This window comes from Chlorocebus sabaeus, chromosome 3, assembly GCF_047675955.1.
Source record: "Chlorocebus sabaeus isolate Y175 chromosome 3, mChlSab1.0.hap1, whole genome shotgun sequence".
Taxonomy (NCBI): Eukaryota; Metazoa; Chordata; class Mammalia; order Primates; family Cercopithecidae; genus Chlorocebus; species Chlorocebus sabaeus.
Window position 1 is genome coordinate 78,052,822 of NC_132906.1, and position 14,425 is coordinate 78,067,246.

General features: G+C 34.2%; 1 protein-coding gene across 4 annotated transcripts in view; it reads right to left on the reverse strand.

Annotated features, from left to right (window-relative positions):
• The window catches only part of UGGT2 (UDP-glucose glycoprotein glucosyltransferase 2), a 228,616-nt gene that overhangs the window by 174,542 nt on the left and 39,649 nt on the right, over nucleotides 1-14,425 (reverse strand). For all 4 annotated transcript variants that reach the window (XR_005243747.2, XM_038007821.2, XM_007960706.3 and 1 more), the window contains exons 6-8: nucleotides 11,491-11,587; nucleotides 8,079-8,151; nucleotides 2,303-2,403 (exon numbers count right to left, since the gene is read on the reverse strand). Coding sequence is in view for 3 of the 4 variants with exons in the window: in XM_038007821.2 (XP_037863749.2) it covers nucleotides 2,303-2,403; nucleotides 8,079-8,151; nucleotides 11,491-11,587 (271 nt within the window). In the remaining variant the exon portion in view is untranslated. The remainder of the gene's footprint in view (nucleotides 1-2,302; nucleotides 2,404-8,078; nucleotides 8,152-11,490; nucleotides 11,588-14,425) is intronic.

The window sequence follows — 14,425 nt, forward strand, 5'->3', positions numbered from 1 at the left end:
TTTAAACTTAATACTTTTAACGGATGTGCATGAAATCAGTCCTTAATAATGCAAATGACTTGGCTAGCTAGTCCTATCAACCCCTTCTTATATTCAAGTCTCTCCAGAAGTATTTGCCTTGGAAAAACAGAACTTTCTCAGATAAGAGGACTGCATACTTTGTTTGCCCTCCGCATCTATTCTTTCCTGCTCCAGGCCCCCAAAAGGCTGGCTTACCTGAACTGCATCAATAAGCTCCCTTGCCCTCAGATTTCTAGTTAGATTCAGTTAATCCAAGTCACTAATATGGGATCAGTAAGCAAGAAAAGAATAAGGATTGGATAGTTACTACCCAGATCCCTCCTTCTTGAGTCACAGAGGGCAGTCCCTCGGGGGACTACTGCTGTGTCAAGCAGCTATCTCCACACACTCTCCAGGTTTTGGTAACCACTCCCTCCTCTTGCTCCCTCAAGATTAGGGGTAGAAAATGTTTCCCTCTAGTTGCTAATACTGGAATAGAAGAATCCATTCCTTGTTGGTTTCCCTCAATCAGGCCTGTCTCTGTAAAAAGTCCCTTTATTAAACTTTTTTAGTTTGTGTATGCCAACATTTTCCTGTGGGGACTAATGTAAGACCATTATTCGATCAGGGATGTACAAGTGATAAAGGCTGGCTGATTTGACACAACGCCAAAATCAGATTTTCATTTTAGAAAGATTATCTCAGTAACCTTATTGAGAATGAATTTGAACCTACTGCCTCAGTTTAGTGTTATCATGACGTCAAGTGGAAGAACAGTCACAAGGGCTGTGGTATAATAAAAGGAGGCCCAAGCATGAGGTCTAGATGAGACATTAAATAGGAAACTGTACACCAGAAGGGTCCAGGGAGAATAGATTCTATCAGTTCAAAAAGGTAGATTCTTTACAGTAAATCTATCATAACAATGGTCTTGAATCTCATTCTGCTGAATGATTTTTTCCATTGATATATTGATTTTCTAATGGTATAGGGCTTAGTTGACAGAACATTTGTATTAGGTAGGTAAAGAATAGCAGAAGTTATAAAACTTAATAGATTGGGTCCTGCACATTCTGCTATAATTTTAAAATGTAATATTCAATATTCTGTTAAGTGTATATAAAGTTTACCTACATACCATATGGTACAGTAGAAAGAATTTAACTTGGACCAAAATCTTCACTTATTAGCTGTGTGGTAACTGGCACTTAAATAAGATAGTTTATATGAAAGGACCCTGTAAACTATAATCCAGATGAAATATAAAATATTATTTGTATGTTATAAGTAAGTTATACTGGTGAGAGTGGCCTGTAAATATCCTTTTAGTTGTTATTTTAAAAACAGAAAGTAGATTGGTGGTTGCCTACAACTGAGGAGTTGGGAAATGAGGAGTGACCGCTAATGAGGATGTTAATTTCTTTTGGGGATGATGAGAATTTTCTAAAATCAACTGTGCTAAGAGTGGTGGCATTCTAAAAATATGCTAAAAACTATTGAATGGTAGAATTTAAAAGGGCAAATTGAATAGTATGTGAATGTATTAGTATGAATAGTATTTTAGTAATGTCATTATTTACATCACTATGTCCATAATCTATATCATCTGAGATATAAAAGCTTATTTAACAAAACAGCTTATTAAGCTGTTATATTTTAGAAAGTTGATAAAAGATGATAAAACTTAGATTACGCAGAAAGAAGACATGTCCCCATGACCTACTAAATCATTGCAAATAAAGAAGAAAAATGACAAATTGAAAAGGACTTAAAAGTCCAAACCAAATCAAATTTTGTTCACAAAATATGTGCTTGTAGGTTTTCAGCACAGAAGTTGTTCCTAACTTTGTAAAACTGCATGTCCTCCATTTGATGTTTCCATTAAAAATTTATCAATTAAACATGCAATAGTCTTAAGAGGATCTAAATTTCAAAGAGAAGAAAACTAAGATTGAGTTTCATTTTCTCCTTACCTATGAGTTAGGATTTTTAATCAGTTATAGTCTCCAAAAATGTGATTTAATACTTCAGACTAACCTATAAATCGGTATATACTTTTGAAATAACATCAAATAACCTCACTTCATATAATTTTAAGTCTTGCAAACACAGAAATATAGCTTGCTTGATAGATGATCTATTAAATAGGTATTGCCACAAAAAATCATAATTTATATTATTCACATCACTAGTCATTCATACTGTCCAAAAAATAATCTGTTTCATGTGATATATAAAAGCTTATTTAACAAAACAGATCAGTTACCAAAATGCTGTGTTAAAGTATCTCAAAATACTATACCTTGTAGTTCCCAGACTTTCAAAGGCGTCATTTGCTTGTTACTCTCAATCAGGTATTTTTGGAATGCTGTCAGATTATCTCTAAGATCTGAATATATTTCTCTGCATCAAAATATTAAATGATGTTAAATAGCATCACCTATCACAAACCATTATACAAACAGCATATTTTTGAAATAATTCCAAGTAATTAGACATAAATGAATCATTCATCATTAAGATAATCATAAATTGTGATACAGCTATATTCATAGAACTTAAAAATAATGAGGAAGATATACAGGTCTCTTTTATTAAATATATGAAACAAAACAAAATCTGGAGAAACATATTCTCAATTGTTAGTGTCAACTGTAAGCGATGCAAGGATGAGGGCAGACTTATGGTTTCATATTACATACTTTTTGTTTAATATTTTATAAATTGCAAGCCTTGCTTTTATAATTGAAAATAAAAACTACTTTATAAGGAAAGACAAAAATGCCTCATACAGAGTTTACTTCTGAAAAGTTCCATCTTTGATTCTTATAAAAAACTAAAATAAGATAATTTTACCCATTGTTAAACATCTCTAGGCATCTTTTAGAGACAGATAAATAATGATATAGTAGAATGGTATTTTGCTGTACATACAATCTAAACTGTAATCTTTATCACTCATGAAATCAAGATATGGTGCCACTTCAGATTTAAATGGAGAGATATAATTAAAAAAAAAACTTTACTGTCAGTACAACTTATAAAATACATTATTTTCCTTTTTTTTTAATCATACTTTAAGTTCTGGGATACATGTGTAGAACGTGCAGGTCTGTTACATAGGTATACACGTGCCGTGGTGGTTTGCTGCACCCATCGACCCATCATCTACATTAGGTATTTCTCCTAATGCTATTCCTCCCCTAGCTTCCCACCGCCTGACAGGCCCCGGTGTGTGATGTTCCCCTCCATATGTCCATGTGTTCTCATTGTTCAACTCCCACTTTTAAGTGAGAATGTGTGGTGTTTGGTTTTTCTGTTCCTGTGTTAGTTTGCTGAGAATGATAGTTTCCAGCTTCATCCATGTCCCTGCAAAGGACACGAACTTATCCTTTTCTATGTACGCACAGTATTCTATGGTGTATATGTGCCACATTTTCTTTATCCAGTCTATCATTGATGGGCACTTGGGTTGGTTCGAAGTCTTTGCTATTGTGAATAATGCTGCAATCAACATACATGTGCATGTGTTTTTATAGTAAAATGATTTATAATCCTTCGGGTATACACCAGTAATGGGATCACTGGGTCAAATGGTATTTCTGGTTCTAGATCCTTGAGGAATTGCCACACTGTCTTCCACAATGGTTGAACTAATTTACACTCCCACCAACAGTGTAAAAGCATTCCTATTTCTCCACATCCTCTCCAGCATCTGTTGTTTCCTGACTTTTTAATGATTGCCATTCTAACTGGCATGAGATGACGTCTCATTGAAAACAAATATTTTCAATACTCAATAGACAAGAAGACTTTGAAAAGTCAAATAAAAAAATACAGAATATACATAAATATGGTAATCTTATAGTTATGAATAAATATATATAGTACAGTGTCAATATCTTACAGGTTTACTACAATGTGGGATCATGTTTTGAAAACAAATCAAAATTGCCAAGATAGTAAAAGTACAATGGTATTTCTTTCTTAAAGAAGTTCACTATGAATTAAACATTTCCTTTTTCAACATTTTAAGTTATAGGATTATAAGTTTATAAGAGCTACTATACCAATATTTAATCATCATCTTAGTAACTTTCACTGCTAAAATTCTTTATATAATTTAGGCAACACATGTATTACTCATAAAGTACCTCAAAGCAAAGGATTTTTGCTTTGAAATGAGCAATCACTGAGTCACTAGGGAAGAACTATTTCCTTTTAAAAGTGAATAGCCATATGAATTTTAGAATAGATTCTTCTAATTCTGTAAAAATGACATTAGTAGTTTGACAGGAACAGCATTGAATCTGTAGATTGGCAGTATGGCCATTTTAACGACATTCATTCTTCCAATCCATGAGCATGGAATGTTTTTCCATTTGTTTGTATCATCTATGATTTCTTTCAGCAGTGTTTTGTAGTTCTCCCTGTGGAGATGGTTCACCTCCTTGGTTAGATGTATTCTATATACTTTGTGTGTGTGTGTGGCTATTGTAAATGGGATTGCCTGCTTGATTTGACTCTCACCTTGAACATTATTGGCTTTTACTAATGCTACTGATTTTTGTACACTGATTTTGTATCCTGAAACTTACAGAAGTTGTTTATCAGTTCTAGGAGCCTTATGGTGGTCTTTACGGTTTCCTAGGCAAAAGACATGAACAGACACTTCTCACAAGAAAACATATAAGCAGCCAAGAAACATGAAAAAATGCTCAACATCACTAATCAGAGAAATGTAAGTCAAAACCACAATGAGATACCCTCTCACACCAGTCAGAATGGCTATTATCAAAAAGTCAAAAAGTAACAGATGCTGGCAAGGCTGAAGAGAAAAGGGAATGCTTATACACTGATGGTGGGAATGTAAATTAGATCAGCCACTGTGAAAAGCAGTTTGGAGATTTCTCAAAGAATTTCAAACTACCACTCAACCCAGTAATCTCATTACTGGGTATGCACCCAAAGGAAAATAAATCATTCTGACAAATAGACACATGCACTCATATGTTCATCATAGCACTTATTCACAATAACAAAGACATGGAATCAACCCAGGTGCCATCAATGACAAATTGGATAAAGACAATGTGATACACATACCACCATGGAAAATCCTGTCCTTTGCAGCAACATGAATGCAGCTGTAGGCCATTATCCTAAGTGAATTAACACAGGAACAGAAAAACAAATACCCAATGTTCTCACTTATAAGTAAGAACTAAGCATTGGGTATACATGGACATAAAGATGGGAATAATAGACAATGGGGACTATTAGAGTGGGGAGATGGCAAGGGCATAGTACCTGTTGGGTACTATGCTCACTACCTGGGTGATGGGATCATTCATAACCCTAACCTCAGCATCACATAACATATCCATGTAACAAACTTGCACGTGTACGCCTTGAGTCTAAAATAGAAGTTGAAATAAAATAAAATACAAATAAAAATAGCTCAGTGTTCCATGTGATCTTTTGGAGAAAATGCAATTTAATCCCATAAAAAGTTATATTCAAAAGAGAAAAGAACTATAAATTCCAAGACGTCGAGATAGCTGAAAATGGGATAAAAATGTATTGTTTGCTGCTAAATAAATATCTTACTTAGAATAAACCCATTTTATAGGACGTATTAACATTTTAAGGCCACTAGTATACTGTTTGGCCAACATACTTTACAAATGTAACACAGTTATCCATATAAATTAGCATAGTCTCCAAAAATCTTACCCTTACTATATATAGTTATCTAATCATCACCAGGAGAACCAACCTGAAAGTCCTTCATAAATGACTGTAATACTAAACAAGAACTAGAGGTATTAATAAAAATATGTCTTTAATTAACTTTGCCTGGATAAAGAAATCATAAACTTTCACTTGTAAATAAGGGAAAATGTACATGAAATTACAGCCATCCCCATTCACAAGTATTCAGAGAGCACTCACCATCCTATTCCTTGTCTTCAATCAGTGTGGCAGGAAAAAAAAGGGGGGGTATAACTTTAATTTTTGAAAGGTTACTTACATGTGTATATGAAATGGTAATCTGTAGTACAGAAATTTCAACTAATAAATGTTTTCTCTTCTTTTGGGCTATGTATTTGTTCAAGCTAAAGACCCAATATTATCAATGATTTTCATAACCCATTAGATCAGTAAAGTTCTAGATTCTATAAAGTTTTTAGTTTTCTGTCAGAACTTCATCAACTCCTGTTTCTCTAAGCACACTAAGTCAAATGTATCATATGAAAAGTGATTTTAAATATCTCATACTTTATGAATGTCAGATGTATTAAAACTGCCTTAAAAATAAACCAATAAAGAGAAATATTCACCACAGCTTGCCAAGTTAATTTATTAAAAAACAGTAAAAATAACACTAAGTTTAAAAATAGTATATATTAGCTAACATTATTACTACAATATTTATTTTAAAAAATAATGATTTACTTAATTTTTTTCCTCAAAAGAAATTCAATTTTGGCAGTTATTTTTTTCTTGGCAGTATTTTGTGAAACTATTTTAACAAATAATAACTTTATAATTCTCATTTATTTTATTCATGTTTAACAAACACATTAATGTTTATTATATGCCATGAAGTGTTAAAACTACTTTATTACTAAATTATATTATTTATTCTCTCCAAATTTAGAAACTTCCTAAATAAGTATGTACTATACCAATTATTTACTTGGCTTTCAAGGCAGCTGTGTTAGAATAAAGAAAATTACTACTTTCAAATATGGGAAATCATAATTTGGATGTTGATAGCACCAAATAGTGTAAATGAAGAACACGATCAAAAAATGCTACAAGGCTAATAAATATTTAACAATTTGTTTGTTGCCTTATGTTTGTTGTTTCATGTCTTTGAGGTTTAGCCATTCTATAAAATGAACTTTATTTATGGGACAAATAACTTATTCTGGGTAAAAGGAGAAAAACATGCATATTTAACAGTGACCAACCATAAGTATCGAAAGTCTTAAATTTCAAATTTTCTAGTTATCCCACGGACACTACCAGAGTTTCAGAAATAAAATCCCACTCTCAATGTAAACATAACAGTTTCATCTAATGAAAAAATTTCCATTTTTAAGATTAATATGAAAATAAACTTCAACAGTAAGTAATTCAATATATGGCAAAGGTTTTAGAATTTTTTATAAAGAGCTGTTATAATTAGTAAAAAAGATATAAACACAGCAAGAACAAATGAGCACAAGTCAAGAACAAGCAATTTGTCCAAGAAGAAATTCCAAAGCCAATAAACATGAAAAGAAGTTAATCCTTGCAGTAATAAACTGCCAATAGTTGACTTTCTTGGAGACAAATTATAAAACTGGTTCAGCCCAGTAAATTATGTGCACTTTTTTTAAAAAAAAAAAAATACCATTTCACTTCTTAAACTGAAAAAGATTTTTAAAAATAGTATAATTGGTTATTAAAGTTCTGGGAAATGAACACATTTCACATCCTCGGGTAAGTGTACATGTTAGTACAATTTTATGGGGGTAGTTTACATGTATGAATCAAAAATTTCAAGAAGTACATATAGTTTATCAACTATTTTCCTGAAATTTGTGCTAAAGAAAATCTGCAATGCACACAAACTGGTACACAAAAAAAATTAAATGAAAAAGTAGGGAAATAATTTAAAGTCCTGTTCTATGGGACTGTTTCAATAAATGATGAACTATCCACAAGATGTGAAAAAAACAGCTATACGCTATAGTTCTACTGTGCAAAACAATATGCTGTGTATGCATTTGTTGCTATAAAAATATTCACAGACTGGAAAAACATACTGTACATCAAAACATTATGAGTTATCTCTTTAGCTGTGAAATTAGTCATTATTTTTAAATGTGCTTTTTTGCTTTCCGTAGCTTTTTGACATTAGCCATGTGTTACTTCTGTAATAAATAAAAACAATTGTGTGTGTGTGTGTGTTTGTACTTTCTACATAAAAGAAAGGTGAAACGTATGGCAAAACAGTATATCAAATTAATTCCTTAAAAACAAATGGGTATAATAATACCAATTTAATTTCCATTCAGACTTACTTTAGTTTCCCAAAGAGAAATCCTTGAACTTCATTTGCTTCAGTCTCATCCTCTACAGTAGTATTAGTCACACCTACATTTTGGAAACAAAACCAAAATAAAACAAAAATATTTTCAGACTGGGAAAAGAACATGTAATGAAAAATTAGAAGAACTTGGCCTGGTGTGGCAGCTCACACCTGTAATCCCAGCACTCTGGGAGGCCGAGGTGGGCAAATCACTTCAGGTTACGAGTTCGAGGCCAGCCTGACCAACATGGTGAAACCTTGTCTCTACTAAAAATACAAAAATTAGCCAGGTGTGATGGCATGCACCTGCAGTCCCAACTACTTGGGAGACAGGAGAATGGCTTGAGCCTGGGAGGTGGAGGTTGCAGTGGACCGAGATCACATCACTGCACTCCAGTCTGGGTGACAGAGTAAGACTGTCTCTTAAAGAAAAAAAAAAAAAAAACTCACAATGAAATGAAATTCTATTTGTTTTACCTTGTTTTTCCTTCATGAACCAGATTAATACATATATATGCATATGTACAGGCTAACATTCCTGAGTGTGAGCTGTCTTTTTGAACATGCTTGATTCAATACTTAGCAACTATAATAAAGTGCTTTATAGATTAGTTAATAGTCAAGTTCTATTTTATAATCAGAAATAAGCCAAAAGGCCTGTAACAAATGCTGGGTTTAGCTTTTAAGTGAGGCAGGAGGTCCAAACTCTAAGTTTAAATATAAGTTCCTGCATATTTCCAACACCTTTAATCAAGGAATACTTAGAAAGACACCAAAACTCATGGACTCAAAGAATAAAGATATAATATTTTATAGTCATTTCCCTTTTCTCTTACATACCAAATAATTATACTGTACAGTCTGGTTGGTGGAATATGTGATGGGTACTTTAGGATTACAAGGACTGTGACCTCTTATAGTGTGTGGGGTGGCTCTCTATCAGAGTACCCTGGGTACTTGGATCTAGTCATCCTTTTCCTCTTGTTTGTTCATTCATTCATTGGGCAAACATTTATTGACTGCTATGAGGTGTCTATGACAGGATAGACACCAAGAACAACAGACACACAAAAGATACAGACCATGAACTTTTCTAAAAGAAGGCAAAGAAAGATATGGGATATAGAAAAAAGAAGCGCATTCTCTAACAGAGCGGCAAGATAGGCAGCCGTCTCAGAGGCACAGACTGATATATTTGAATCTTAAAAGATACGAAGCCTGGCCGGGTGTGGTAGCTCATGCCTGTAATCCCAGCACTTTGAGAGGCTGAGGTGGGTGAATCACAAGGTCAGGAGTTAAAGACCAGCCTGGCCAAGATGGTGAAACCCCGTCTCTACTAAAAATACAAAAATTAGCCAGGTGTGGTGGCAGGTGCCTGTAATCCCAGGTACTCAGGAGGCTGAGACACGAGAATTGCTTCAATCCAGGAGGCAGAGGTTGCAGTGAGCTGAGATCGCACCACTGCACTCCAGCCTGGGCGACAGAGCAATGATTCCATCTTACGGAAAAAAAAAGAAAAAGATGTGAAGTCTTTAGAGGAAATGAAAGAAGCAAAGACAGTGGTAGGCAGAAGGAATAGCATATGCTAAGGGATGAATGCAGGAGAGGTCGTAAAGACTTCCCATGGAGCCCACGCATAAAAGCATCCAGGGAACAGAAAATTATTCTAAATAGTAAGTAGTTTAGTGTCTCAGGCAAGAGGACACAAATTGAGAGAGGGCTGAAGGACAGTAAAAAGGCAGAAAGCAATCAGACTGTGAAAAGCTTTGTTTGCTATGTTCTGAATTTTTGAGAGAGGTTATAGGGAGCCACCAAAGGATTTAACCAGTGGAATCACAGATTTTCAACATCAAAAGTTCATTTGGAAAGTACCGTGGAGATCAGATTGATTAATCTGTTTTGAGGGGTGCTGAGATTGAGGGCACTGAAGACCAAAGATCAGAGAGATGGCTAGTTAAAGGTCTGATACATGTATACAAAGAGAAAAAAAGAGAACTGCTCTAAGGAGTGGCAACTAGAATTGACAGACAAAGACATATTCCAAGTGCGTGTAAAAGGCTGATGACAGAATGCAGTACATAATACAGATACGCATGTGACTTTTTAAAGAAAATTCTATAAGTGCAAGAATAACTAAAAATGCCTTAAATTACTATGATGATTACAAGAGAGTAAATTATAAAGCATTGTAAAACTATACACAAGCTACACAGAAATACATAAAATCAGAGTATTATTTTTACTATACTTTTTCAGTAACTCTTTAACGAAAAATATTTAAATTACAGTGATACAGATCTTTATTTGAAGCACATTCAGTAGGAGGAGCCAGAGAGAAGTCTGTGATCAAGGCAGGGCCTCTCTGTGAAAAAACAAAGTTGGCCGGGCGCAGTGGCTCAAGCCTGTAATCTCAGCACTTTGGGAGGCCGAGACGGGTGGATCACGAGGTCAGGAGATCGAGACCATCCTGGCTAACACGGTGAAACCCCGTCTCTACTAAAAAATACAAAAAAAATTAGCCGGGCAAGGTGGCGGGTGCCTGTAGTCCCAGCTACTCAGTAGGCTGAGGCAGGAGAATGGCGTGAACCTGGGAAGGGGAGCTTGCAGTGAGCCAAGATCTGGCCACTGCACCACTCCAGCCTGGGAGACAGAGCAAGACTCCATGTCAAAAAAAAAGAAAAAAAAGAAAAAAAGAAAAAGAAAAAACAAAGTTGAAGCAGGAGTCTCATCTGAGTGCATATAAAAGAATAAACGTAAAACTCTTAACCAAGAATCAGGCATAAATAAATCTGACATGAACCAGGTAATAAAAGACTTCCATAAGTGTTCCGAGAACTCGTTTAGTTTATTTAAGTCTCCAGAGTCTCTTCATCTAGAGTATGCATTTAGTTCACAGAATACAGATAGATACTGGCTGGTAGATCACAAATCTAATGAATCTACCTCATCTAAACAATTCATAGGCCTCTCTCATCCTGCTTCAGGAAAAAAACAAACTGCCATCCTAATTTCATTACAAATAAACATTTCAGACACAACTTCCTTACATGGGCGAGACCCAAATGCCTATGCCACTCACCTCTAGCAATAATCGGCCTTATCTATTGCCACCGCGTACCTGACATATACTGTCAATTGTAATATGGTGCTGAAATGGTGGGGAACCCATCGGGTATAAGCAAAATAACATACAATTTCATATTTTAAAAGAAATTTTGATAACCAATAATATTAAATACATTTCTTTCAGCTTAAAATTCCAAATTTTAATGAAGAACATGTCCACCCCATCTCTAGCCTCAAATGAACATATGTAGGATTATACTCATTAAATTTTTAAAAAACTAAAGTATGTAAAAGCCTCCAACTTTTCATTCTACTCAAGTATGAGATAGAGAACTTACTTTTAACTTGGGTATCATCCAATGCTTTGTATTCTGTACTCTTAATTGCTAGCTCCACACCATACCCAGATAAGTACATTTTCCGTGAGCTTGGTTTCTGTTCAAACACATTTATTTTACAAAAAGAGAAAACAGTTAGTCAAACATCTTGTTTTAAAGTCAGTACCATGATGTATTTGGACATAAGGGTAAATTACTAATATTGAAGGTTTCTAATCACTGTGAAAAATTTGGTGGTTGTTTACACTGTCTCTAGCCTATCAAGGAACTAGAATTTGGTTAACGACTACTCTGTAAAAACTCTGTCATGACTACTGCTTCAATTACTTTTTAATTTTTACAATTAAAATAAAAAGTATCTGATCTTTTTCTGTTATACCATGTCTTCAATGAGTTAATTAACAGAGGACCAATTACAGACAAGTTTCAACAAAACTGTTCTCCTTTTTGGGGCCCCCCCCCAAAAGATTTGCTAAACTGAAAATGCTCTTCACTTGCTGGTTGTCTAGATGTAAGACAACTAGAGTGCTGCCAAAAGCAAATACTGGGAAGTAGTGGCAAAGGAGACAAAAAAAAGTTAGTGTCATGAAATACCTGATTAAAGTTTACTTTACTTTTCAATGATTAAAATATACCAAATGTCACAAACTAATATCTGTTCTTGCAATAAGGGGCTACGGTTCACTAAAACAGAGTTGTCTGAAATGTTTATGATCAGAATTGTAGTACCTTTAATTTTATTCTTTCTAGAAGGCAAATATTAAATGTACGCCTAGAGATTACCTCATCAGGCAAGAGAAGTCACCATATTATATTCAAAAGGAAGCAACCCGGATGAATACACAGAATAGTTTTAAAGTTGTTCCAGCTTCCAGACTGAAATTCTTGTTGGCGGTACTGCAACCATTATCATTTGGCATATCTCAAGGGGTTAGAAAACCACTTTAACCTAGAGCTCAGCAAACTCCCTGGAAGATGCCATGTGTCTTTGCTTAATTCAGGTTTGCACAGGGACAGTTTTGCATGATAGAGGAAAAGGTAGAGATTGGAGGGAAGGAGAACTTGAGTAATGTGTTATTCTTTGTATTCTCTTCTTTCCTCCCGAAACTTTCTACCAAGTCTTAACGATACGCATATGGCAGAGTGACTGGTCTTTGGCCTGTTCTATTTGCAAGTAAGAATATGTAAAAGTTAGCTTCAGATATTCAGACAAGTACTTAACATTGCTGCACACACTAAAATTTACTTTGCTAATTTGTCAGGCCCACATTATATGAAAGATAGCATGTAGAAATTGGGTTATTTATAATCACAGTAATCTGACAAAGTTGAAAATTTGTTTAGAGTTTTCAATTTCATAACAGCTCAATTTAAAACTATATTTTGAATTTCTAGTCCAAAGACCAATCAGTTGGTGGCTAAGTGAATCGAAACTATGAGGCCGCATATCTTGTTATAGTTCATAAAAGAAATGCAATTTCATACAGTGAATTTCCATTATCAGTTCTGGAAAGTTACTAGTTCCTCAGTAATAAAAATGTTTCCTAAATTCATACTTACTTTCTTCAGTTGAAAATGTGTTGATATAAAATTTGAATTATAGTTTTGTAGTTTAGTAAGTTTGGATTTGCAAACCAAACTACCAATTCAACAGGTTAAAAAAAATCTTTGTTTTTCTATTTCTTTTTTCCCCCCACAAAAAGGCGTATGTTAAAAATGTAGCATAAATGTCTATTTTTATTAGAATTACATGTTCACTAGATTTACATTATAGCTATTTTGAACATAAAAGATGTCATTCATTAAATATAAGGCTATAATTTGATAGTTAATATGATTTCACAGAAGCATACTTAATGGTCATATTCTCTAAAGAATAACTTGAGATAGATTCTCAACAGATGGGCATAGCTCCCCAGGAGTACGTTAGAATCACTTGGGAGAACATTCAAAAAAGACAAATACAGACAATTAACAACAACAAGGGCTTAAATTGCACAGGTTTACTTATACATAGATTTTCTCCCACCTTGCCACCTGAAACAGCAAGTCCAGCCTCTCCTCTTCCATTTCCTCCTCAGCCTACTCAACATGACTATGAGGATAAAGACCTTTATGACGATCCACTTCTATTTAATGAAAAATATATTTTCTCTTCCTTATGACTTTCTTAATAACATTACTTATCTAGCTTAGTCTATTGTAAGAAATACAGAATATAATACATGTGACATGAAAAATATGTGTTAATTGACTGTTTATCAGTAAGGCATCCAGTCAACAGTAGGCTATTAGTACTTAAGTTTTAGTGGAGTCCAAAGTTATACATATATTTTTTAACAACATGAGGGGTCAGTATCTCTAACTCACACATGCTTAAGGGTAAACTGTACTTGTATCTCCCACTCCCACTCCTATTCTCATTTGCCTGTCATCTCTGCCTTACCTAATAGAGTCATAGCCTTAAGGAGCTACTGTTATTGATGGGAATGTATCCATCCTTCTAGCAAACTCAGTTGGGAAAAATTGAGAATTATTGGTACAAGATAATTAGACAATGTAAAATGTTTTGAGTGCACACTTTAGACCCATGACTCTCTATCCTCTTCTTCTGTATTTTTTTTCTGAAAACACTTTCTTCACCATCTAACATAAATCTGTTTTACATCTCTTGCCACAAAAATTGAAGTTCTCTGAGAATAAGGAATGCCTCTCTCTTATTCACTGCTACATGAACCAATGCCTGGCACAGAGGCATCCAAATATTTATGAAATTAATGACTTAAATATGTAATCATTTACAAATTGTACACACACCCACACTTTCTCTTTATATCTCACTTTACAGATAATCTTTATGTACATTATGCAAATATCTATATGCCAACACACTCAAGAATATTGAAGATTTTCCACTTCTAAATAGCAATAACTC